This window comes from Sinocyclocheilus rhinocerous, unplaced genomic scaffold, assembly GCF_001515625.1.
Source record: "Sinocyclocheilus rhinocerous isolate Xijiao unplaced genomic scaffold, SAMN03320098_v1.1 scaffold1426, whole genome shotgun sequence".
Classification (NCBI taxonomy): domain Eukaryota; kingdom Metazoa; phylum Chordata; class Actinopteri; order Cypriniformes; family Cyprinidae; genus Sinocyclocheilus; species Sinocyclocheilus rhinocerous.
Window position 1 is genome coordinate 733,937 of NW_015630392.1, and position 23,901 is coordinate 757,837.

General features: G+C 36.4%; 1 protein-coding gene across 5 annotated transcripts in view; it reads left to right on the forward strand.

Annotated features, from left to right (window-relative positions):
* Positions 1 to 1,015: 1,015 nt before the first annotated feature.
* Positions 1,016 to 23,901, forward strand: part of zc3h18 (zinc finger CCCH-type containing 18) — a 26,447-nt gene continuing 3,561 nt past the window's right edge. For 3 of the 5 annotated variants that reach the window (XM_016552724.1, XM_016552726.1, XM_016552728.1), the window contains exons 1-13: positions 1,016 to 1,204; positions 2,588 to 3,480; positions 4,404 to 4,488; positions 4,856 to 5,010; positions 5,111 to 5,206; positions 5,539 to 5,696; positions 6,097 to 6,126; positions 6,264 to 6,375; positions 6,622 to 6,908; positions 19,816 to 20,001; positions 20,379 to 20,510; positions 20,659 to 20,757; positions 21,322 to 21,561. In XM_016552724.1, the coding sequence (XP_016408210.1) occupies positions 2,599 to 3,480; positions 4,404 to 4,488; positions 4,856 to 5,010; positions 5,111 to 5,206; positions 5,539 to 5,696; positions 6,097 to 6,126; positions 6,264 to 6,375; positions 6,622 to 6,908; positions 19,816 to 20,001; positions 20,379 to 20,510; positions 20,659 to 20,757; positions 21,322 to 21,561 (2,462 nt within the window). In that variant the 5' untranslated portion in view covers positions 1,016 to 1,204; positions 2,588 to 2,598. Of the gene's footprint in view, positions 1,205 to 1,224; positions 1,554 to 2,587; positions 3,481 to 4,403; positions 4,489 to 4,855; positions 5,011 to 5,110; positions 5,207 to 5,538; positions 5,697 to 6,096; positions 6,127 to 6,263; positions 6,376 to 6,621; positions 6,909 to 19,815; positions 20,002 to 20,378; positions 20,511 to 20,658; positions 20,758 to 21,321; positions 21,562 to 23,901 lie in introns of those variants that run through there. The other 2 variants (XM_016552729.1, XM_016552725.1) reach the window with 2 other exon arrangements.

Below are 23,901 nucleotides of genomic sequence, written 5' to 3' on the forward strand. Positions count from 1 at the left end.
TAGAGTTCTACGCAACATTATTTTTTAAAAGTTAGTTGTTAAAGCAACATCCAGTTTGCAAAACATTTTGGCGCCTTAAAGATTATGTGAACTTCACCTAATCAACTCAAAAATACACACGCTCAGCTTGTAATTTTTATACCGCAATAGGCTATTACAAACATTCAATTACATATATTTTTTTATAATATTAGCCTATAAAAACGTTAGTAAACATTAGCACCGATCTTCTACCTGAGCAGCTTTATATATAAAAATAGACTTGAACGAAACAAGCTATAATAATTTCAGTCTTGTAAAACGCTCAGCTCTTTAACCATTGTCTTGGAAAATACTTATAATATAAGTTCATATTATATAGCCTACATACACCTTCGTCTTCAAACATAACACTTTTAGGAATTAAGTTATGATTTAAGAAAATCACTTAAAATTAGCGTATTATGGAAACTGACATCGATAACTTCTCAAGAGAAGTAAGAGAATAAAGCGTTTCCTACCAGATCATTCTTGTAGTCTGGAACCAAAACAGCTCTCATGCAGTGACGGCTATAAACCCCAGATGAAAAACAAAATGCACTGATATGAAGTATTTGACATGACGAGCAAATAATCTGATCTTGTACAGAAGCGCTAGTAAATGCACTATTAACTGTAAGTCTTCTGAACTGTAGGTCCCTTCATTACAATAGCGCCCCCTACTGGAAGAGTTCGCCGATAATTCGTGCGTGTGTCTTGAGTGATTTGAGGCTGTAATTAAAGATGCATTCACAAAATATTCTACCCCTAAAGTAGTGAATATTGCTTTTGAAAAACATATTTAAATAACATTTTATATAATTGTATGTGTTCCTGTATGACCTCAGTATATAAATATTGTTCCCGTGTGTATGAATGTATGCCTCAGTATATTATTATGTATCGCATATTTAATATATTTATTTTCCATTGTTTCCTAATAATAATTTCATAATATTTCCTTTCTGTTACTTGTTTGTGGGGGGGAATCATCTGGTCGCGCGTTGATGACGTCTGGGTAATGGCCGCTCTCACGGTGTAGTGCAGGGTTTATGAATTTCTCCGGTAGAGAAAAATAAGAACCCCAGACAGATCGCTCATTGTTTGAACACAGTCACCCAAAGGAAAAAGACCGGGTGACTCCCTACGCTGAGACCCTGTCTCCCGAGACTCTGTGGTTTGAAAGGTGACCGAATGTGTTTTAATACGCGATGTCCGTGTGTTGTGCAGGAGGGAGCGCTTTTATTGTTGCATGAGATTTTAGCCAGTGTGCGTCGAAGAAACATCGTGCAACGCCGTAACTCGCGATTTTAGACTTAGAAAGTAACGTATGTGTTATTTAAGCACAAGCCTCGGCGTTTAAACGGCGCGATCGTTCGGAAAATGTCGGAAAGGGTGTCGTTTTGTAGTGTGCGGGCAGGATTCGGGCCTGTTAGCCGCATCGCCATCAACGAGCTCTCCCGTTAAAGATAAAGCGGCTAGTAAGACATGTGTCGGTCTTCCTCTCATGAATCCATTGCCTTAAATCTGAGAAGGTAAACAAGTTCCAGATGATTCAATGATTGGCCTTTGTGTGGTATGGAAAAGTTTGTTTATTTGTTAAGTTTTGAATGCGGTTAAGCTATTTTACGTTAGCAGGCTAATATAGAGGTGTTGTTATGGAAGAACTAGTAGGGTAATTAATTCGTTTTAATATGGACTTTGTTTATGCAGAAGTACCTTACATAAAATCATCATGGTATAGATTTTACCTAAATAACATTGATATTAAAGTTATTGTTGCTACAATAAAAACTGTTAGCTTTGTATAACTTTCATTCAAATATAAAGTGATAAGTGTTCTGAAAGTCAGTTTAATATGTAAGATAACAACCGCAGTAAAGATTATTTTCTGTAATTTTACAAACGCCATCTAATTTTTACTATTTGAACAACGTTAACATTTTTAAAAACTTACAAGTAAATATTTGCAATTGTCTTATATTTAGTGTCAAGTCAACACTCAGAGGGTTCAAGCATTGACTTTATTTTTGTTGTTTTATCTTTTTTTATATATGGTATAAATTTTGTTTTTGTAAATGCATATTTTTTTTAAAACATATATTTATTTATTTATTTATTAAATCACATGCCAAATATATATTTGCTAAATTTGTTGTAAGCAGTGTTTTAGGATGTCAATATTTAAAATAAAATTTTTAAGGCATATTTTAATGGAAAAATATGTTGTTATTATAAATGTTATTCTGTATTTTAATAAATATATATTTGTATTAAAAATAATACATTAATGTTAAGTAAAATATTACAATGCAAATAAGTATTTATTAAATTTGTTATAAATGTGTTAGGCTTCCAGGAGTGCAGTGACCCTAGTTGTGTAAAAACTGTCGCTGTGATAGTTCAGTTTGCTATGTTTAGATTTTTCCCATGTAGGCCTATACCTACAAAAATATAGGTTTTATTTTAATAAGTGTTGTAATTATGCGGAGTGGGTCTTAGAGGGTCTGTTAACTTAGACTTTTTTTTCTGTACTAACTGTTTGGCTGATATTGAATGTCTGCTTCAGAGTTCTTGCTGATGGATACGCCAGAGAGCCCCACCCAGTCCCCACAATCTCCTGAGGAGGAGGAGAAGGGTCTCTCCGAAAACGAGCTGCTGGAGTCGCCCGAGTCCCCAGCAGAAGTAGACAAGGGAGTTTCGGACAGTGAGCTTTTGAATGATGATGAAAATGAAGTACAGGAGGGTGGAGGAGACTCAGACTTTGAGGATGGAGACAGGGTAGCAGCTGGAGGAGAAGATCCTGAGGAGGTGTCAGACCTGGAAGACTACAAGATGAGCAGGGAGGAGAGAGAAGATTTCCACCAACAAGACCTCGGTTTGACGGTCCGAGGAAGCAGACAGAATGCTAGCCAGTCTCCTGAAGAGGAGATCCTTGAGACGCCGAGATCACCTGATCCTGACTCGCCAGGGCCAGAACACGAGCGACCTTTCACCCCAGCAGAAGAGGAGCGAGACGAGGAGGATGAGGCAACCACCAAGTCTGGCCTCGGCCGTGCTGAGCTTGAGGAAGAGGATGATGAGGAAGAAGAGAGAAGACGACGGAGGCGGGCGGCGATGGTAGTGAGTGATTTGAAGGACGAATCTTCCGTGTCCAGAGATCTGGATGAACATGAGCTGGATTATGACGAGGAGGTTCCAGAAGAGCCGAGTGCTGCTGCACCTGAGGAGGACGAGGCTGAGAAGGGTCCCGCCAGGGAGGATGGAGAAGATGAGGAAGAGGATGATGAAGAGGAGGAGAAAAGACGGAAGAAAAAGGAAAGAAAACCAATTCTGCCCCCAGATAACAAAGACACACCACTGAGAAAATCTGTGGACTCAAGGGAAGGAGGCAGGAGAGATTCATTCCGTGATAAAAAGAAAGAGGAAGATGATGGAGAGATTGATGAGGGAGAGATAGATGTAAGTATGTTGAAATCATTTGTGATTGGCATATGAAAATTGGAGCTGTTCGATCTCAGTTCGCCACTGCAGAGCAAGTTATGACAGTTTTTTTCATATTGGTTTTTCGCTGCTAAAACCCATTGCCTTTTAACTTTATAGTCATAGTTTTTCATTTTTATGGAACCCAAGAATAAGTTTGTTTTTGCATGACACATAGAATTTTGTTTTTGAATGACCAGGTCACAACAGTAGAGGGAGCAATTGAATGCAGTATCTTTACATTTTTCTAGAATGGAAAAGAAATGACACAATGCTGCTAAATCAGAAAGTATTTTAACTTTAAATTTGAAGTGATCACCTAATTTACTCATTTTAATAATATGTAAATAAAATATAGAATTACTATTCAAAAGTTTGGGGTCAGCAAGATTTTTTAATGTTCTTGAAAAAAGTCTGTTATTCTCACCAAGGCTGCATTTATTTAATTAACATTACAACGAAAACAGTAAAATTGGGAAATATTATTAAAATAACAGTTTTATTTCAATACATTTTAGAATGTAGTTTTCATTGTCACGCGATCCTTCAGAAATCATTTTAATATGATGATTTGTTGCTCAAGTAGTATTTTCTTATTTACAATGTTGAAAACAGATGGGCTGCGTAATATTTTTTGTGGAAACCATGATACATATTTTCCAGATTTTTTTGATAAATGGAAAGTTCAAAAGATCGGCATATATTTGAAATCGATTTTTTTTTTACATTGCAAAAGTATTTACTGTCACTTACTTATAAGCAATTTAATGTATCCTTGCAAAATAAATCTTACTTACCCTAAACTTTTAAACAGTAAATCACCTACCTTTGGTTTAGAATAAAAAACTTAAATAACCAGTCATTAATAAGTGCTATAGTCAGTTTTTCTGTTATTTTTTTAGGATGATGATCTTGAAGAGGGGGAGGTGAAGGACCCCATGGACAGGAAGATCAGACCCCGACCCATCTGCAGGTTTTTCATGAAAGGTAGTTCTTCATTCATGTGATTTCCTGAATGGATTAAATCTGCTGATACATCTTTTCTACTTTTAAAATGGTATTTTTATGTAGCCCAAGGTGATAATCGACAGTGTGTTATCATCAAGGAAAATTATTCCAATTTGAAAAGTGTGACATTTGCATTTAGTTTGTTGTTCAACATCTGCCTACATTTCAACAGTAGGGGGAGTTAAATTCAGTGCAGTATATTTCCTATGAGCAAATTTGTCTTCAGAGCACATACTCAAAACAGTGGGTGGCTTTGATGTTGATGCTTTGATGTCATTATTTGAACATTTTAAAACTCTCAATATATTTTTAAATATCGCAATGGCTTCTGTGTGGTCTCTGACAGGTAACTGCACATGGGGCATGATCTGTAGGTTCATCCATCCAGGAGTCAATGATAAAGGCAACTACTCCCTCATCTCCAAGCCAGATCCCTTCTCTCCTAACGGAGCACCTCCTGGAGGAGGAGGCCCTCACCCCCTCATGCCTGCCAACCCCTGGGTATGCACCCTTTGTAATTAATTTTCTACTATTTTGTTTCTTCCTTAATTAAAATGAGGTTTAAATTTCAATTCAACATTTGAATCTTGTTTTCTTCCAGGGAGCCCCTGCCGTAGAAGAGTTGCCTCCCCCTCCACCTCCTCTAGATCCTCCGGTGGAGAGCGCCTGGGAAAGAGGCCTTAGACATGCCAAAGAGGTACAGATATCACCACCATACGTTTTAGAATTGTTTTGAGTCCACAATTTAAAAAGTTTCATTTCTAGGTAATGTTATATTGTCTATGGGTTTTTTGAGGGGAACTCGTCTATTCAAATGAGTCTGTAGTGTGTTCTGCAGTGGTTTTGTAATCACAAAAGTGTCAACTTTGTAAAACTGAGATAACATGATATATGTATTTTGATACTCTTACTATGCTAAAAAATACGATGCTTTCATTACTGTGGGGAGGATTTGTTAGACAAAGTTGCCAGTTGAATTTAATAACTGAGAGCCTTGATCTAGCTTGTTCTCAAAAAACATTCCCTTAGGTTTTGAAGAAAGCCACCATTCGTAAAGAGCAGGAACCAGATTTTGAGGAAAAACGTTTCACCGTAACCATAGGTGAAGATGATCGAGACTTTGACAAAGAAAATGACTTCTTCAGGGAACGCGGCTATCGTATAACCAGAGAGATCAGAGATGCTGGGTACGAAACAATGACTTATCAGAAACTTAATCAGAGTGTGATCTATTCAATTTGTTGTCTTTGTTTCTGATGAAGTTCAAATGTGGTTGTGGCTAGTTTACATACTTAAAGGTAATTGTCATCCATCTAAAACTATTGTTAATAGCATTTTGATAATTCTTATGCATATTAGTTTCCATGACCTAGTTATATTTTTGACTATGTGGAATTTCTGTTCTTGAAAAAAAATCATTTGTCACACCGAAGGACCATTTAAAATAGAAAAATTAATTCATGTAAATTTTATTAATTAATGTCAATTTTAAGGTAAATTATTCTTGTTGATTTAAAAAAAAGCTCATGGACATAAGCTCTGACCCATACTGTAATGTTTTTGCCCTTTTCTCTTTCTGCATTGCAGTGATATTGAGTTCAGAGATCCAGGTTATGCGTGAGTATCATAAATGAATGAACCCCCCTAAAATACACAGTGTAACCCACTACATGTTCATTTGTGCTCTCATTATTTATTTAAACCACAGTTTATCACTTTTCCCAACTGTACATTTATAACCATTTCTGTGGTAGTGATCCGTATGGCGACCCATACTATGATTATGAGATGGAAGCTTTTTGGCGAGGAGGCCAGTATGAGAATTTCCGAGTGCAGTACACAGAGACCCCACTGCCATACTACCCTGTGAGTACATACTAATGCAGCATTCAGCTGTTTTACTTTCTTTTTTACTATTATTTCTTCCAAAGTGCTTTAAGTTACTGATGCCGGGTCATTTAAATAACAGACAATAAAGTTGACAAAGTATGTTTATCATACAAAAACGTTGAGTGTTCAGTGCTGCATTTGATCAGAATCAAGTGTTCCTGAGAGACATGTACCTGTATTTGCACTACTAAACAACTGGGATTTGTTTTTTGTTTGCATCAGGACCGAGAGCGGGAACGAGATCCACGCGAGCGCCACCGTGAGAGGGAACGGGAGCGTGAGAGAGACCACCGTGAGCGGGAGCGCAGACAGAGAGAGCGAGAAAGGGAGAGAGAGCGGGAACGGGAGAAGGAGAGCCGGCGCAGAAAGGAGGAATGGGAGAGGGATCGTCTGAAACGGGACGAAAAAGAGGGACGGCCTAGAGAGCGGCCTCCCAGAGAGCCACGGGAGAAAAAGGATGAGAAGGAGAAGCCACTCAAACCACGTTCACCCACGAACATGCCACCCAGGTGAGTTTAAACTTTCTACTTGACACTAGACTCAGTGTTAGGTGGGATGCTAAGAGGTCACAGACCATCTGATGCGTATTGCGTACTAAAATCACAAATGTGTCGAAATCCATTTTCAATTTGGTTGCCCGGCTGCTATGCAACCTTAGGGGTGTACAGGTTTTTAGTCTGTAAAGTCATTTTCATTTAAAGTCTGCTGCGACTCGAAGCGTGTGCCGTTTGTAAAGTTCATGTTCAATTGGTACTTAGTTTGGGATGGGAATTCTGACCACAAAATCTACATGCATTTCCACTCTTTTCTTTGGTGTTGTCTGTGCAATCATTCACTGAGCCGGCTGCATTTTAAATTCAGTGATTTAAATTCCCCTTTGTTGCATGCTGGTCTGTCGTTGTGATAGGATCAAGTTCAGACTTAATTGACACAAACAGCAGCTTTTGTTTTGCATGCTGTTCTTATTGGCTCTTTTCTGTCTAAGTGAGAAGTTTCTTTTCATATCATTTTTTCTAAATAATGCTTAATATGAGTATGCCAAATCTTAATTTCTGGTACTGAAAATCCATCTTTTAAAAAGTGTAACTGAAACTTCAATTTAGTGGGTAAAATGTAGATAAAATAATACTTTTAATATTTTTTTTGTTTTCACCCATTCAAAGTGAAGACACTAGCACAACGTTCTTCTTTGTAGTTGCTGTATCTATTATAGCTGTTACGTTTAAAGTCCCCATGAAATCAAAATTAAAGTTTTTTGGGTGTTAGTATCAATATGTTAGTCTTAATAATCTATAAGGCAGTGTGCTCCAAAACAGTGACATAATTCGCATTTTGAAGATATAAGCATTCAAAGCTTGCAGTTCGTCACTTCCGTCACTTCCAAAATCGTCACGATTTTTTTGACATCACATCGTACTTCAGCTTCTCATCAAACTTTCTGTCCAATCAAATGCTCTCTAGAATCCGAAGCGCCCGCCCCCTACACTATAAAATAGACGCTGATGCAGCGGCTGAAATCGGTCACTTGTCCACCGAATTAGTATTTTCTGTACAGTGAATGGCACGTAGTGCACTATATAGGGGACAGGGAACGAGTCAAACAGTGTAAATATGCTTTCCATTGAAGAAAAAAAGAAGTCTGGTTTTCCATTGAGGAAAAAAAGAAGTCTGGTTTCGCGCTTTGTCACGCTAACCACCGCACACACACTCCGCTCCGGTCCAGAGACACGATCGCACGGAGCGGATCACATGCGCCAGTCGGCGCAGACCACAAAATGTATCGGAGCTATTTGAATTCTACACAGAATGCTATATTTTATAGCAATATGGATGAGATTGTGGCTGGCATACCCTGTCAAATGCGGCTTTACAGAGCTCAACGGCTCTGAATGGCTCTAGCCCAAGCTGTGATATAAACTAACGCTATTGGCTATTTTAAAAAGGGGTGGGGCTGCTTTATATGTCTCGCCCTGTCTTCCTGTTTCAGCTAAAATGATGTCAACACATAGAGTAACGCTGCGTGTTTCTAAGCATTTCAGGGGATCTTTAAGCTCTCAGAGAACTTCAGAGACTTTTAACAATATTTTTATTTATTTAAATTAATTTAGATACGGATTATGCTGTGTTTAGGGGGATATGAAGTACTTTTTATCCATTAACCACAAACAATTCCTCAACTAAATCATTAGCATGCTTTTGAAATATTGAAAAAAAATAAAAACTTTTATGATGATCAAAATTAAATATTTAAGTTGTTTCTGGATATTGATCTAGGTGTTAGGGGCAGAATTCTCCCATCTGCTGGTTACAGAAAAATCTGTAGGAAATAGTTTTTTTCAAAAGAGGAGAAAGTGGCACGGACTGTGTTTTCCATGCATTTTTTGACGCAACATGTGAACCTCTAAATTGATTGCGGATGGTTTCATCATCTTGGGCAGATAAAGTATAAGAGGATAAAAATAATGAAAAGCAAACATGTTACCAAATACAAATGCTTCATTCATTCATTCATACTTGGGCGGTCGTTAATATACTTGGACGGCCCACCCAGGTAAAGTCTGTGTGCGGGAAGCACTGGTCTCCTGTTGGTTTTATTTCCCTTCACAGTAATTTCTTCATTGCTGTATTCAATTGCATAACCAGAGACTCAGATTGCATATTTGATTATGGTCACTTTATGGGAAATTTCCAGGAGGGATTGTATCTCATAGCCACACCAGTGCTGCTCTTTTGACCCTCTGTCATGTCGGCTCTCATTTTTCCTAGATAAAAAAAAGAGATTCACATTTCATTAATTAAGCCAAAATCCCACACAACATGGACACATTTCCGGCTCACTTGTGTTCTCAGAATTCCACAATGGGAGACTGTGACATGCATGTGAATATGTCCCATGATACTTGTACAGAGTCATTTACCAGGCAGTGTAGGGAGAGATTCACGCCTACTTGATTTGTTTGACTTCAAAGAACACTGTTGCATCTCAAATTTCTAAACTATATATCATACAGCCCATTTAGTGTGAACAATTATCTCAGCTTGAAACTTGCACGATCATACTTTCTGCCCTTGTGACTGATCTATAAACATGGAGTTTCAGTTCCCCTGAGCACATCTGATTTGGTTAGTAAAGTGCTTTGTGTTTCATTGAGAGTGCTGGATACTCTATACAGCATTATTTGTGTAGAAAATAAGGCCTGTCTGCTTATGTGCGATAACACTACCTTAGCACCATTCAGATCCAATTTAATGTTTTATTAAATTACATTATATTGGTCCCAAATTGTTGTCAGTGTACATAATAACTTCACCCTAGGCTGGAAGATTGTGTATTGTGGTGTGATTGTGTGTTGTATCCGATATGTGTCTGGTTTTATTCTTACTACCGGTCAAAGGTTTGGAATAATGAAAATTTATTCTAATGTTTTTGAAGGAAGTCTCTTAAGTTCACAAAGGCAAAAATACATTAAATAATAACTGAAGATAACTTGGCACTAACTCAGCATATTAAAATGATTTCTGAAAATTCAACTTTGCCATCACAGAAATAAATTACATATATATATATATATATATAAGGGATGCACCAAATGTTTGGCAACCGAAATTATTCGGCCGAAAATAGTGAAAAGACCGAATAAATTGTACCGAACAAAGATGTGACGCGATCAAATAGAGGCGCGCGCTAATGCAGCAAACATGACGGCAGTGTGGAAACATTTAAGGCTGTCTGAGAAAGACGCAAAAATCATTACAAGCACCAACCCTCTACATTGCGAGTAAATCACTCGCATATGCGACTAAATCTTCACTCTGGAGCACTTACTTACTTTCCAGAAGGCCAACAATTCACTAAAAAAAATTTTTTTATTGGTCTTATGAAGTATTCTAATTTGTTGAGATAGTGAATTGGTGGGTTTTTGTTAAATGTGAGCCAAAATCATCACAATTAAAAGAACTAAAGACTTAAACTACTTCAGTCTGTGTGCATTGAATTTATTTAATACATGAGTTTCACAATTTGAGTTGAATTACTGAAATAAATGAACTTTTCCACGACATTCTAATTTATTGAGATGCACCTGTATATGTAATATAGGAAAAACATATATACGTGTGTGTGTGTGTATAGAAAACAGTTGTTTTAAACTGAAATAATATTTCAGAATATTACAGTTTTTATTGTGTGTTTGATCAAATAAATGCAGCCTTGATGAGCATAAGAGACTTCTTTCAAAAACATTAAAAATGTTAATTCTTAAAAACTTTTGACTGTTAGTGTATATTGTTTGTTTGCGCAGCCTGACATACTGTATTATTAGCTTAACCAATTGGCTCAACTAGAGTTTGAGGTCTCTTTGTCTGACCTGATGAAGACAGGAATTGTACAGGAAACCTGTTTTAAAGGTATTTATTTTTTCTCAGTGGCATGGATTAGCAGTTATTTTGTTTCATGTGTGTAATTGTGCTACATGCATCATACATTGTCAGGGTGTCAAGGTAGGATTTTTTTTTTATATCCTCATAAAACTTGTCAATGCAGTGTGGAAATAAAGCCTCTGAAGCTAGCAAATGTTGCATGATTTTGGAATTACTATATTAGCTTTGTATTACTACATCACGGGTGAAAGTTTGATCCATTTGCTACCTCTTGTAATGACGTTAATGATTGTGAACACTGATTATAGTAGCAAGCACGTGATCATGAAATGAGGGAATTTTTCGGCCTGGCAAAGTGATGAAGGAAGGAAATCATTAAATCTGGATGATCACAGTTTGAACCATTTCCCAGGCGTGGTGAACACAGGAATGTGAGCTTAGATTGACACTGTTTGCTCGCAAACAACTCCGTGTGACGTTGAAAGGTGTGCATGATCACCGTTTCAGGCTTTACCTGAATGTGTCAAGGCAAGTGTAAGATTCAGTTTGATTCGTTTAAGGAAATTGACATTTGAAATAGCAATAATGGAAATGCAACGGCATTTCATAGCTTTGGCAGTCACTGAAACTACCTAAATACTGCATTTGACTGATACTCAACTTGAACTGATACTGATATGACCAAGCCCTTAGTTCACGATATAAGTAAATGTTTTTCACAATATATATATATATATATAAGTATTTTCAGGTAGGTGTGTCTGCAGAGAAAAAATACAACCGAAACTGAATAATCAAATGTAAAATTAAAACACTGCTTAGCCTTCACCGTATAAATTAAATTTACATTGATCCTTATTAAAGCTACTAAAGATTTCAAAATTTCTTTTAAAAGTCACCCTGAAATAAAAAATGACTTTTTTTTTTTTGCTAGAATATTGCAGTATTTATTGTAAATAATTTATCTGTGCACATGATTATTTATTTTTTTTAACTGATGTGCCCTCATAATATTTTTATCAAAATAACTTGCAACAACATCTCTTCTCTGACTGTCACTCGCTTGAGATCACAACAATAGCATATGGCAAAGATCCAATCAGTTGCCGATGGACAAAATCAAGTCACTCAGATATACGTCACAATAGGAAAGAAAAGATTATAGCAACTTCTGTTTTATGGCAACATCAAGCACGTTCTACACTTAATTTTCTCATTAATGCATGTTTCTTCAACGTGTGATTGTGAATAACTTAGTACTATGGTGTGCATTTATATTTACATCTCGTGATTATACACAATATAGTAGAATCTCTATCAATAGACATTTTATATCGCAACCCTTTAAAGTCCTAACTGATACTATAGAAATTATATAAATATATGTGGATTTAACATAAATTTTAATCTTTATTTTATCATTTTAAATGATTTTTTTTTAAATTAGTTTTATTTAATGAAATATTAATTCATTAAATAAATCACATGTAATTCTATATAAATATCTGCTGAGAAACCCCCCAAATTACATTATTTTGGCTGAAGAAACCATTCAAAATACATTACAAAATGTGGCTTTAGAAGTTAATATACTGTTTATTCTCATGTCACTGAACAAAAGCCTACAGTTTATAATCTACAGTTTTATAACTAGGGTTGGGTACCGAAACCCGGTACCAATATGGCACCGGTACCTATGTAACCGCTATGTACTAGAACCGAATCAGAACTAGGGCTGAACGATTAATTGCATTTGCGATAATATCGCGAAATGAAATAACGCGATTTTTCAATCGCAGAGGCTGCGATTACACGGTCACGTAAAGAGGGGTGTTCGACTTGAAGATCGATCGGTGTATGACATCAAAGTAAGGCGAGAGAAAGCATAAGGAGACGTCCGCGCTCTCTTATAGCTCTCGCAGTACTTTGATGACACACACCCATCGGTCTAAGCAGCGCTGCTTCAAGTCGAGCGCGGGCCATCAGCAGAAAAAGAAAAGAAATAAAACAGTAAACAGCCAAAGGACGTAACTTAGAATGGGAGATGGATCGGTTTGTGAAAGCGAAGAGAAAAGCCATAGATGAAGTCGCACAGACCCAGGCAGGTGCTGGCCATTTAAAAGCTAAATGCAGAAAATATGACGAGGCATATCGCAGCATACAGCGGTGTTGTGCATTTTGACCAGTTGATGGGAAAAGTATTCTTAAAATGCATTCAAAATTCGGAGTAATTTGTAATATATAATTATTCACGGTATTTAGAAGTGCCCACGATAACAATATCGTGCATATTCATTACCGTGATATATCGCATCACCAAATACCGGCACAAGTCTAGATGTGGCTTCTTGTCAGTTGTCACAGAATGAGGCAGACAATATGTTCCATAGGCTACTTTAAAAAGAATACATCGATTAGCAATGGATTATAAATATACTTAATTATTATGAAAATACCAGAGATGGCTTGAATAAGACAGATAAACTATATTGTCGCAGTCGAGTGTTTATTGTCTTTGTTTTATCATTCAAAACGTTTATATGTTCTGTTTACTCAGTTACAGCTATAATAGCAATGCCTTTGTCCATATAAGGCATTTCCTGGAGGGTCAGGATCCGCTACTTCTGTGACTAAATATGTGGCTTTTCTGTGCGAGGGCGCCCTCTGGCGTCCAGTATGAATGAAACCGACATCATGTGTTTATAGTGCTAATGGACAATCCATCATTTTTGGGGGAATTTTTATTGATTTATTTATTTAGTTTTTAATGAGTATCGGTTCAGACACTGTTTAGGCACCGGAACCGTTTTAAAAGTATCGATTTGGCACTGGTATCGAAAAAAAAAAAAAACGATACCCAAAATAAAATTTAAACCCAAAAATGTTTAAATTGCCAGTCATAATTTATGATAGGTTTATTGTGAAGTATGCATTTGTTGAAGTTTTTTTTTTCGGTTTAAATGGAAATGTATTTTTATGGAATCAGGATTGTCCAAAGATGTGGAGAGGCCAGAAGAGGAATTGATCCTGGTTCTCTTTTCCATTGTGTCTATGTCTGGTATATTCCTCTGTGTCGCCCCTTTTATTGTAATGTATTGGTCTTTTGTTATGCTTCTACTTAATTTGTATTATTCGGCTGCCTGTGATATTCCAGACTTCATTATAATGTCAGGGCATTTTGAAACATTAATTGAACCATTAGATGTCGTGCCCTGAGTGTGTTTGCTGACCTAGCGGTTGTTCTGTGGTTTTCACCACTGTGTACTGTACGCTGTGTTTCATTATCACGTTTTGTGTACTTAGATGTTTAGACATAGAACTGGAACTATGCCAAGCCAAGAATAAATAGCACAGTATAGCACAATAGTTAGGTATGCCACAAAACAGGTTATAGGTAGAACCCTGTTTATTTTTTGCCTGTTTATGGCAGGCGGCTTTTACAATACTGGAATTATGCTTTAGCGTCAGTATTTCTGTTGGCATTGTAGGTTTCATAATTTTACGTCACACAGGTGATACATTTAGAAAAGGGATGAAGTGATGAAATGGCAGGTATTTTGATTCCGGTTTGTTCTTTGTAAACAAGAGTCATGTCCGAAAGAGTTTGTCTATATAGAAACAGCTGAACTTGTTAATGCAGTTAGTTCACTGTTAAAATATATTTTAATACATGTATTTTTATTATTCCAAAATATTCTGTTTACATTCTTAATGTATGTTCCTGGTTTTATTAGGAACCATTTATTTGTGCCGAAAATGTTGTCCTTTAAAATTTAATTGATTTCTGAAGGAAAATATGCCATTGAAAACTGGAGTAATGCCTGCTGTAAATTCAGCTTTTCCACCACAGGAATACATTTTAATTTTAAAATGTTTTAAAATAGAACATTTATTTTTTTAAATTTTTAATATTACACAATGCTATTTTTTTTTTTTTTACAGTGTTTTCAATCAAATAATTTGCAGTCTTGTTCAGCATCAGAGACTTTTCAAACACATTAGTTTTTATTTATTTCTTTACGTAAGCCTGTGAGTTCTTCCAAGCTGCGTTGTTACAGGCTGTTTTTCTTTAAGGCATTCTTCCTGTGTGAGTCTGATTTTAGCCCAGCACACAATTATAACCTGCTCATGGAGGTGTGGCTGAAAGTTACATCATCGGCTGAATGTCTTCCAGGAGTTGAGTTACACCCTGTTTTAGAGCATGCCGGTTCCCGTGATAAGGAAGACAATGCAATGACTTCAGTCTAAAACCGTCTTTTATCTTGTTTTCCGATATTCTCTGCAGAGATCAGATGTCATGATTACAGATAGAGATGGTTGAATTTTTCTGCAAGCATGAAGCAATTCATTGAAATATGTTTTCCGGATATCATTTTTAATATTATTTTTAGACATAAGAGCAACAAATGTTGCATTTATTATTTTCTTATTATAAACGTTTCTGCATCTGTGTACTTTCCTGTAATCAATGTCACTCTTGCATTCATGATGAAGTCTAAACTTATTTGAAGCTTATAGATTTATATGAATAAATGAATGAATAACTATTCAGTGATGCAGGAATCATTCTGTATCAGTCAAAATGATGCAAGGTTGTAATTTTTAAAGATATTTTTGCAGTGTAGTGTACACACATTTTGCAATCTTAACTCATAAGTAACTCATAAGACCTGTAGTCAGATGACACAGCTCCTAACCTCTGTTAACTGTGGTTTATGACCTGGAGCTCTTCTTAGGAACTTAATTATTTAGTGCTACATTGATATCTAGTATACTCGCAGTGTGAAAAGTGACAGCAAGGACAATCCCATCACATTAACAAGGTTAAAAGTCAAGTGTCTTCCTGTTGACAGCATGCTGGTTTTGATGAGATAAACACACCCAGGCCGTTTGGCACGTGCCCTGTGGAGCGCTGATGAAATATGTAAATCTTTATGAGTCTGTAAACATTTTGGAGCTGTTATTGTTCTCCTGCATTGACAAAATGCTATGTTTAAGCATGTGTAGAGTTAATAAATGAATAATGTGGTTTAAAATGAGAGAAGTTACTCTACTGTTCAGTAGTTTGGGGCCAGTATGTTTTTTTTGTTTTTTTTTGGAAATAAAGTCATACTTTTACTCCGCATTAAATTGATCAAATTTGACAGTAAATACATTTAAAATGTTACAAAAGATTTCTGATTCTAATAAATGCTCTTCTGTTGAACTTTCTATTCAGTACCATGGTGTTTCCCACACCTACACTTTTCTGGCGGGCCGCTCGGGTATATTAACGGCCGCCCAAGTATATTTGGAGAAACATTTTTGCTTTTATTATTTTTATCCTCTTACTTTTTTTATCTGCCTATTTTTATCCTCTTATACTTTTTTTTTTTTTTATCCGCCCGACATAATGAAACCATCTGCGATCGATTAACTAGTGTAAAAGTTCCCACGTGGATATTTCACATAAAAGACAGGGCTCGACCCGACAGTGCGGGTGCTTCATTCGCATTTGTGACTAAAAATAGATGTGTGCGAACTGTAAAATATATTTAGCAGCACGTGTGAATAAAGCAAAATCCCTCCGGGTGAGTTTTCTTAAATTTAATGTCATAAAAAGTCTTCAGTGCATGAAATGATAAAACAAACGTCTTAATGATCATTTTAAGAAAAACATAAATCGCGATACAGCCTATTGATTATTAAACTTCAAAAGGCTATGATTTCATAAAAATAAAAAAAAGAGCGCTGCAGTGTAACAAGGCTTCAGACTGCTTCAAAGTGATTCTCAATCAGTGAATAGCGCACATTTAAAGTCGAGTTGATGAGTTATGACAATGTGTACTTAATGACCTTTATATAATATATTTTAGACAGTTATAAGAATTCATATTTTATCTCTTATCTGAAGAATGTAATTAAATGTAACAGTTTGTCACATGTAGTAGACCATTTTTTAGCTGTGGGTATAAGGTTTTTCCACCCAGCTACCACCGCAAGTATATTTCAAACCTGTGGGAAGCAATGCATCACGATTTCCAGAAAAATATTAAGCAGCACAAGTGTTTTCAACTTTGATAATAATAATAATAATAAATGTTTATTGGGCACCAGATCAGCATATTAAAATGATTTCTGAAGGATCGTGTGACACAGGGTTCCATCACAGGAATAAATTACACTTTAATAGTTATTTAAAATTTTTATAATATTTCAAAATATTGCTTTTTTTCTGTGTGTTTGATCAAATAAATTCAGCCTTGGTGCAAAAATCTAACCGGCCTCAAATTTTTTAACAGTAGTGTACATGTGCAGTGATTTTAACAAATTGCAAGATCACTTTTTTGTAATCTAATTTAACTCGTTTATGAGCCAAACAGGATTTTCAAGTATGACTAATACATCTGGTAAAATACTTTGAACTGTTAAAAAATGTTTGTCTCCCATTTTTTGTTATTTGTAAGTACTTAATTGGATTTTTTTTTTATTTGGGTTTTTGCCACGTTACTGCTCTGCATAAAACTTTTCTTCACGGAACTATGTGCTTCCTTTTTTTCCATACAAACAGGAAATTAAAGGTGAGCTCAGAGTCTACATCTAAAAATAGCGTAGGTTGTCTGTGCTATTTTTAGGTACACTGCAATACTTGCCTCAGGTTTGTTTACTCTCTGATCTCACCCAGAAGGACATTCCAGGTAGGCTGTATCACGTTAGTCATTATAAGGTATACTTTAGTATGCATGATGTGGAATGCCCTTAGTTTAACTAATAGCATAATGTAATGATCTTTAATTAGCCCAAGAATTAATCAGCAACTTTTTCAAAAACTCCCAAACTTGAACTTTTGCCCAAATGGCTTTGGTGAAAATATAGTAGGAATCTCCAGAGAAATTAAACTTTCATATGGGACTACTGGAGGCCCAGCTGGTCAGGCGATGTGACCACCAAGGTCTGCTTACTACATTTTATGGGCTGGAATTCAATAAAGAACTTTTCAAACGGAGTCTGATTTTGCACAACTGAAGCCATGGATATCCAGAGAAATTGAACATCCACATTGGATAATTATAGAAGCAGTAATAAGCAAAAATATGAAGGCGTAATTTTTTAATATTATTAATGATTCTAAATTCTTCTTTGAACTGAAGCACAGGGGAAATCTCTGGCTCTTCTGGGGGAAATAAACATACTTAAGATGGTAAACTAGATACCTCGTTACCGGAAAACAACTGTTTACTTTGTCTTTTGAGCAGGAATTGTGTGGGAAATATGAGGTAGTTTCTCCAGTTCATGGATGTCACCTGTGTTTTCTGGTATGGTGTTTGAATGGTAGCCAACTGCTTCGATATTACCCTACCCATAGAAATGGTAAATTACAAAGTAAGGTCAGCTGTTTTATTTAATTACTAAACATGTGACCTGAGAGCTCTAGATTTCCTGGAGCAAATGGAGTGGGCTAAAGACAACAATGATAGTAGTTTAGTAATACAGCATAGAGCTAATACATTTTATTTGAACAAGGGCTGACTGAATCAGGTTTTCAGGTTTATGCAAGTTCTTCTTTGTGGGAAAGTCATGCATACTTTTGGGTACAAAAACTTGCATAATACAGGCCTATGAAGTGATGCAAATGAAGAGACATTTGACACTACTTATGAGAAGTTTCTTGGCAGCTCTTGCTTCCTGATGAACAGTTGGATGGCTTCCAAAGTCAGTGAAGAGGATCTAGTCTGCTGCCTCCATATAAAATTACTATGATACACTACAGTTTATTGTAATTTTATGAGAAATAATTCAAATTTGTTATGTTTTTTTTAATCACTGTAGCAGCTCCTCCCTGTGAAAATGTAAACATTGTAAGGTCACTGGAATGCAGGTCGTTTAATTTTAAAGGGGTCATATGATGCGATTTCAAGTTTTCCTTTCTCTTTGGAGTGTTACAAGCTGATTGTGCATAGCGAATATTGTTTACCTAATGGTGATTTGGAATGTCAGTTGGCATGCATATATTTGGGGGTTTTCTATTGTTTTTCAGGAAATGAACAGGTATATTCTTGTTTAAGGAAGACTCGTGCTGCTGTTGCGTCTACAGGTGCATCTCAATAAATTAGAATGTCGTGGAAAAGTTTCATCACAATTAAAAGAACCAAAGACTTAAACTAGTTCAGTCTGTGTGCATTGAATTTATTTAATACACGAGTTTCACAATTTGAGTTGAATTACTGAAATAAATGAACTTTTCCACGACATTCTAATTTATTGAAATGCACCTGTAGATAAGATGACAACAAATCTATGCAGACTTTACCATCTCAGTGACACAGCTTCTTTTACAGAGAATGTGGAAATTCAACCTGCTAATTGTAAACATTTGGCTTTCACTAAGAGAACTGCAAATGTTAACTTTTTTTAAAGGAAATATGTCATTGAGATGTTTGTCAAGTAGGGTTGGGTATCGTTTGAATTTTATCGATTCCGATTCTGCTTATCGATTCCGATTCTTATCGATTCCTAGTTTTGATTCCAATAGGATAAAAAATCCAATATAAAAAAATTAAGCCAAACATTTAGATGTCAAACATTTATTCTGTCTTTTTACAAAGCATTCTGTTGCAGCTGAATAACACGAGCAAAAATCAGCAGCCTACAGAACACTGCAAGAGGAATTTTGCCTATGCTTTAAAAAAAAGGAACAACCTTTTCTACAGTGGAAATACACGGAACGGTTCGAGAACGGACACAAACCGGGAACCCGTACCGCGACCTCTGTGCTTACGCTTCGTGTGCGCTGCACGCAAACAGGGCGCAAGTTCTTTCCGTTCCTGCACTTAAATCGTTTTTAATCACATTAAAATGCGAACGCACAAATCGTTAAGCAGAATCGAAATGCACGCGTCTTATCGAATACCCGGTTCTTGGAAATTTGGAACCAGTTCTAAAATGGAACCGGTTTTCGATACCCAAACCTATTGTCAAGTTAAAGAAACTCTATAGTTCTATATACGCTATAGGTGCATACTTTCTAAATCCCCTTTTTCTTGTTTTTCTTTTCAGAGGGCCAATGGAGCCACCACCTAAGAAGGAGATGGTCCCATTGCCCAAGAGGCCAGATGAATGGAAAGACCCCTGGCGCAGGTCTAAGTCCCCTAGGAGAAGACCTGGCCTCATGGGCTCCCCTCCACGTGGCCGTAGACGACACAGGCCCTCCGGATCTTCAGTTTCCCTTTCCAATTCATCTAGGTAAGATATCTGCCATGGAACTATTGAACCAGACATTGGTGTCATTTGATAAGGGGATGCTTTGCCCACTTTTTTTGCTAGTTAAAGGGATATTTCATGAAAAACCCTCATGTCATTCCAAACCTGTTTGTCATTGTTTCTTCTGGAACATAAAACAATATTTTGAGAAAGATGTTGTTTTGGACCCCATTGACTTTCATTATATGGACAAAATCAGTTGAAACGTTTTTGTGTTCCAAAAGAAATAAAAAGTCTGAAGAAATACAGGTTCGGAACGACATCAGGGTGAGTAAATAAATGAATTTTTATTTTTGGGTGAATTGTTCCTTTAAGTTAAAGGGTGGTGCTTTTATTTAAACATTTCTCAATTTTTCCAGGTCTTCATCCCGATCCTCATCGTTCACGGGTTCTGGCTCTTCCCGTTCCCAATCTCATTCACGGTCATCTTCAATGAGTTCCTACTCAAGTCACTCCTCTCAGCACAGTTCTTTCAGCGGAAGCCGCTCTAGGCAAGATATCACAGTTCACGACAAACTTGATTTGTCATGCTAATTTGCTGTAATGACTTCCAGAACATTCAGTATACCACATTTATAATTGGCTTGCTTTTACTGTGAATCTTTGCTGTTATTAATCACTTTATTTTCTATTGTCTAGATCACGATCCTTCTCTTCCTCACCCTCCCCGACCCCCTCGGCACAAAGAAACACTAATAAGAACAAAGCTGAGCAGCCTCCTGGTGCAGCATTGAAAGGGTAAAAATACACACACTCATGCTCTCAAAACACATTTGGTTTATACACTACTGTTCAAATGTTTGGGGTCCGAAAGATTGTTTTTTTTTTCTTTTTGAAAGAAATTAATACTTTTATTCAGAAAGGAACCATTGAATTGATCAGACGTGACAGTAAAGACGTGTTACATAAGAACTTTCTATTACTCAAAGAATCATGTGTCATGGTTTCCACAAAAGTTTTAGCAGCACAACTGTTTTCAACATTTTTCTTGAGTACCAAATCAATATATTAGAATGATTTATGCCATGTGACTTTTCCATCGCTAGAATAAATTACATTATAATATTTATTAAAGTTATTTAAAGTTGTATTAATATTTCACAGTATTGCTGTATTTTTGATTAAATAAATCAGAAATTTCTTTCAAAAACTTACCAACCTTAAACTTTTGAATAGCAGTATACTATTCTGTATCAACACAAGCCTGAGGTTCAATATTTTGTCTATTTTTAGCCATAGTTGTCAGTACTGGTCTTCTCATTTACTCACTGCATGCACATGAAAATACATATTTTCATTCAGCCATCCATTGAAGCCTGGTGCACTGCCCCCTCCTCGCAGGGAGAAAGGACCCCCCAAAATGATGCCCAGCCCCTCGTTGCCTGAACAGCTGGGAAAGCCACCCAAGCCAATCACAGAGACAGGAAAGCCCCCCATCCCCCGTCCAGCTGGAAGACCTCCTGGACCCAGAGAGCCGAGAGAACCAGCCAACATGAGAGAAGGACGCAAGAAAGAACGTCAACAGCACAACCCACCCTGCAGGTACAGCACACGTTACGTGTTCATTCTGCCACTGACACACACTATCACTCTTTGCTTTGTTGTTTTAATGGCCATTTACATGGATCATCAACCCAAAAATTACAATTCTGTATTTACTTATGTTGATCCAAAATTTTTCACATTTCTTTCTTTTGTAAAATGCAAAAGGTTTTTGCATTTTTTCCCCCTTCTCCCCATGAGATGATGAGGGTAAGGGTTGTCAATTTCCAAAATAACCAACGGCAAATTAATAGTGTAGTAATAGTCTTTTTAATCAAGAGAGTTTGACGCCCGTTTGAAAATGGTTATGTTTGCAATTCTCTTTCTGCTAGTGGCATGTTAAGTGTTATTTTCAGTGAATAATGATGTAAAATGTTCATTTATTTCCTTGAATTCAGTCTGTTTGTCACACAAAGCTTGAAATATAGAGCATGAATCTATATTATATATTTGTTTTTAATTCATAATACATATATGTAGCGAATCAGCTCATGGGGAAATATTAATAATTAATCATAACTAGTTATAATTAATTATAAATATTTAGATCCGCTGTAGATATTTACTTGACCTCTCAGGGTCAACTGTCTGTCAATTCTAAGAACGTTAATTTCCTGGTTAAGGGAAATAACTTTCTTACTGTACAACTCTACACAGAGCCTGTAGCATAAAAAATATAATTTATTTAAATAATATTTCTTTTTATTATTTTTATTTTAGAGCTTTGTGTCAGACCCGGTTTGTTTGTTTTTTGTTTTGTTTTTTCTATTTATTGATTTAATCACTTTGTTTTCCATGGAATAAAATGTCAAAGGGATTTGGAATGACATGAGGGTTAGTAGTAAATAGAAGAAAAACAATTTCTTCAAGGTTAAGGATTGCATCACCATAAGAGCTGGAGATTTTTTTTTGTGGCTTGAATATGAATGTATGCTTGTGTTGTTGTTTTGTTTTTTTGTGGTTGTTTTTTGACATTTGTGTTTTGAGTGTATTTGCATATGAACCATTACCCAATGACCAGTGTTCTAGAAGGGTCGCTTTTTCAGCACAGGGAAGCAGTATGTGACAGTTCTATGATCTGTAGCAGTGAGAGTGAAGTTTCACTGTGGATGTGGCATACCCTGCGTGGGCGTTCAGGAAAATCTCCTATCCTGCTTGTTCTAAAGCTTCAAAACAAAGAAGCTTTTGTGGACTTATCATAGTTGTCATAACTGGCATTATGTCATTGGCATTTGGCCAGATGTTGTTAGCACATCTGATGCAGATTAACCTTTCCTCCAAACCTTTAATATTTCATGTTAATATCAGTAAGTAGGTTTTTTTTAAGTCATTGTGGCTGGTGCTTGCTCATACAAAACTTGTAGGTTGTTGCTCTGCGGTTGGATATTGTGGGTGGCTCTTAACCGGCCGTGTCTACAAGATTTCTTTGCTTATTCTCCACCACTCTAAAATGGTGAAAATAGGAGGAAAATCTTCTTCCTCAACAAACTTCACCATTATGAAGCATCATTCATGTCTGTTAAGGACGTGCTACACTGAGAAGTCACCTAAATATTCTGCAGCCCCCATGTTTGGATTCATAGGATCATATAAAAAAAATTTTTTTTTAAATGTTGTATCAGCTCTATAAGACAATAGGGCAAAGGATAAACCCTTCAACAATTTAAAAAAAAAATTTAATAAAGAAAGAGAACATTTCATGATCACTTTGACTGGCAGGAATTTGGGTGTGTGCTTTGCTTGTAAGATATTCAGATTTTCTCTTATCAAGTGCCAGCTGACTGTACTTTCTGTTCTCTCGGCTCTAAAGGCATGTGATGTTTATTTTGCACTTTTTGGGGGGGGGCTCATACTTGCCAAGACTGCATTTATTTGATCAAATATAGAATACAAATGTATTAGGGCTGCACGATTAATCGAATGCGATTGTCATGCGCATTTTGTTAAAAAATTCTGTAATCAGCAGGAAATCATCATTACGCTTTCAGATGGAGCAGAATTACACATAGCCGTAGTTCACTGACAAGTTACGCAAAAAAATCGCAGACGATTTTATTGCGCGATTCTGAAATCGAAGAAATCGTTTGCGATAATGACAGCTGTTTGCATAGCTTCTCAGTGAACTACGGCTCTGTGAAGTAAATGCTGCTCCATCTGAAAGCATGTGAAAATACCACATTTAATAACATATTTTTACTCCAAACTCACTTCATAACGTCAGTCGAGTGTTTGAAATAAATCCTTCTGTGAGATGATGTGGCTTCTTACACAGAATAAGGCACGCAACATATTTCATAGTATTTAAAGGGGTCATATGATGCTTTTTTAAAGATCATTATT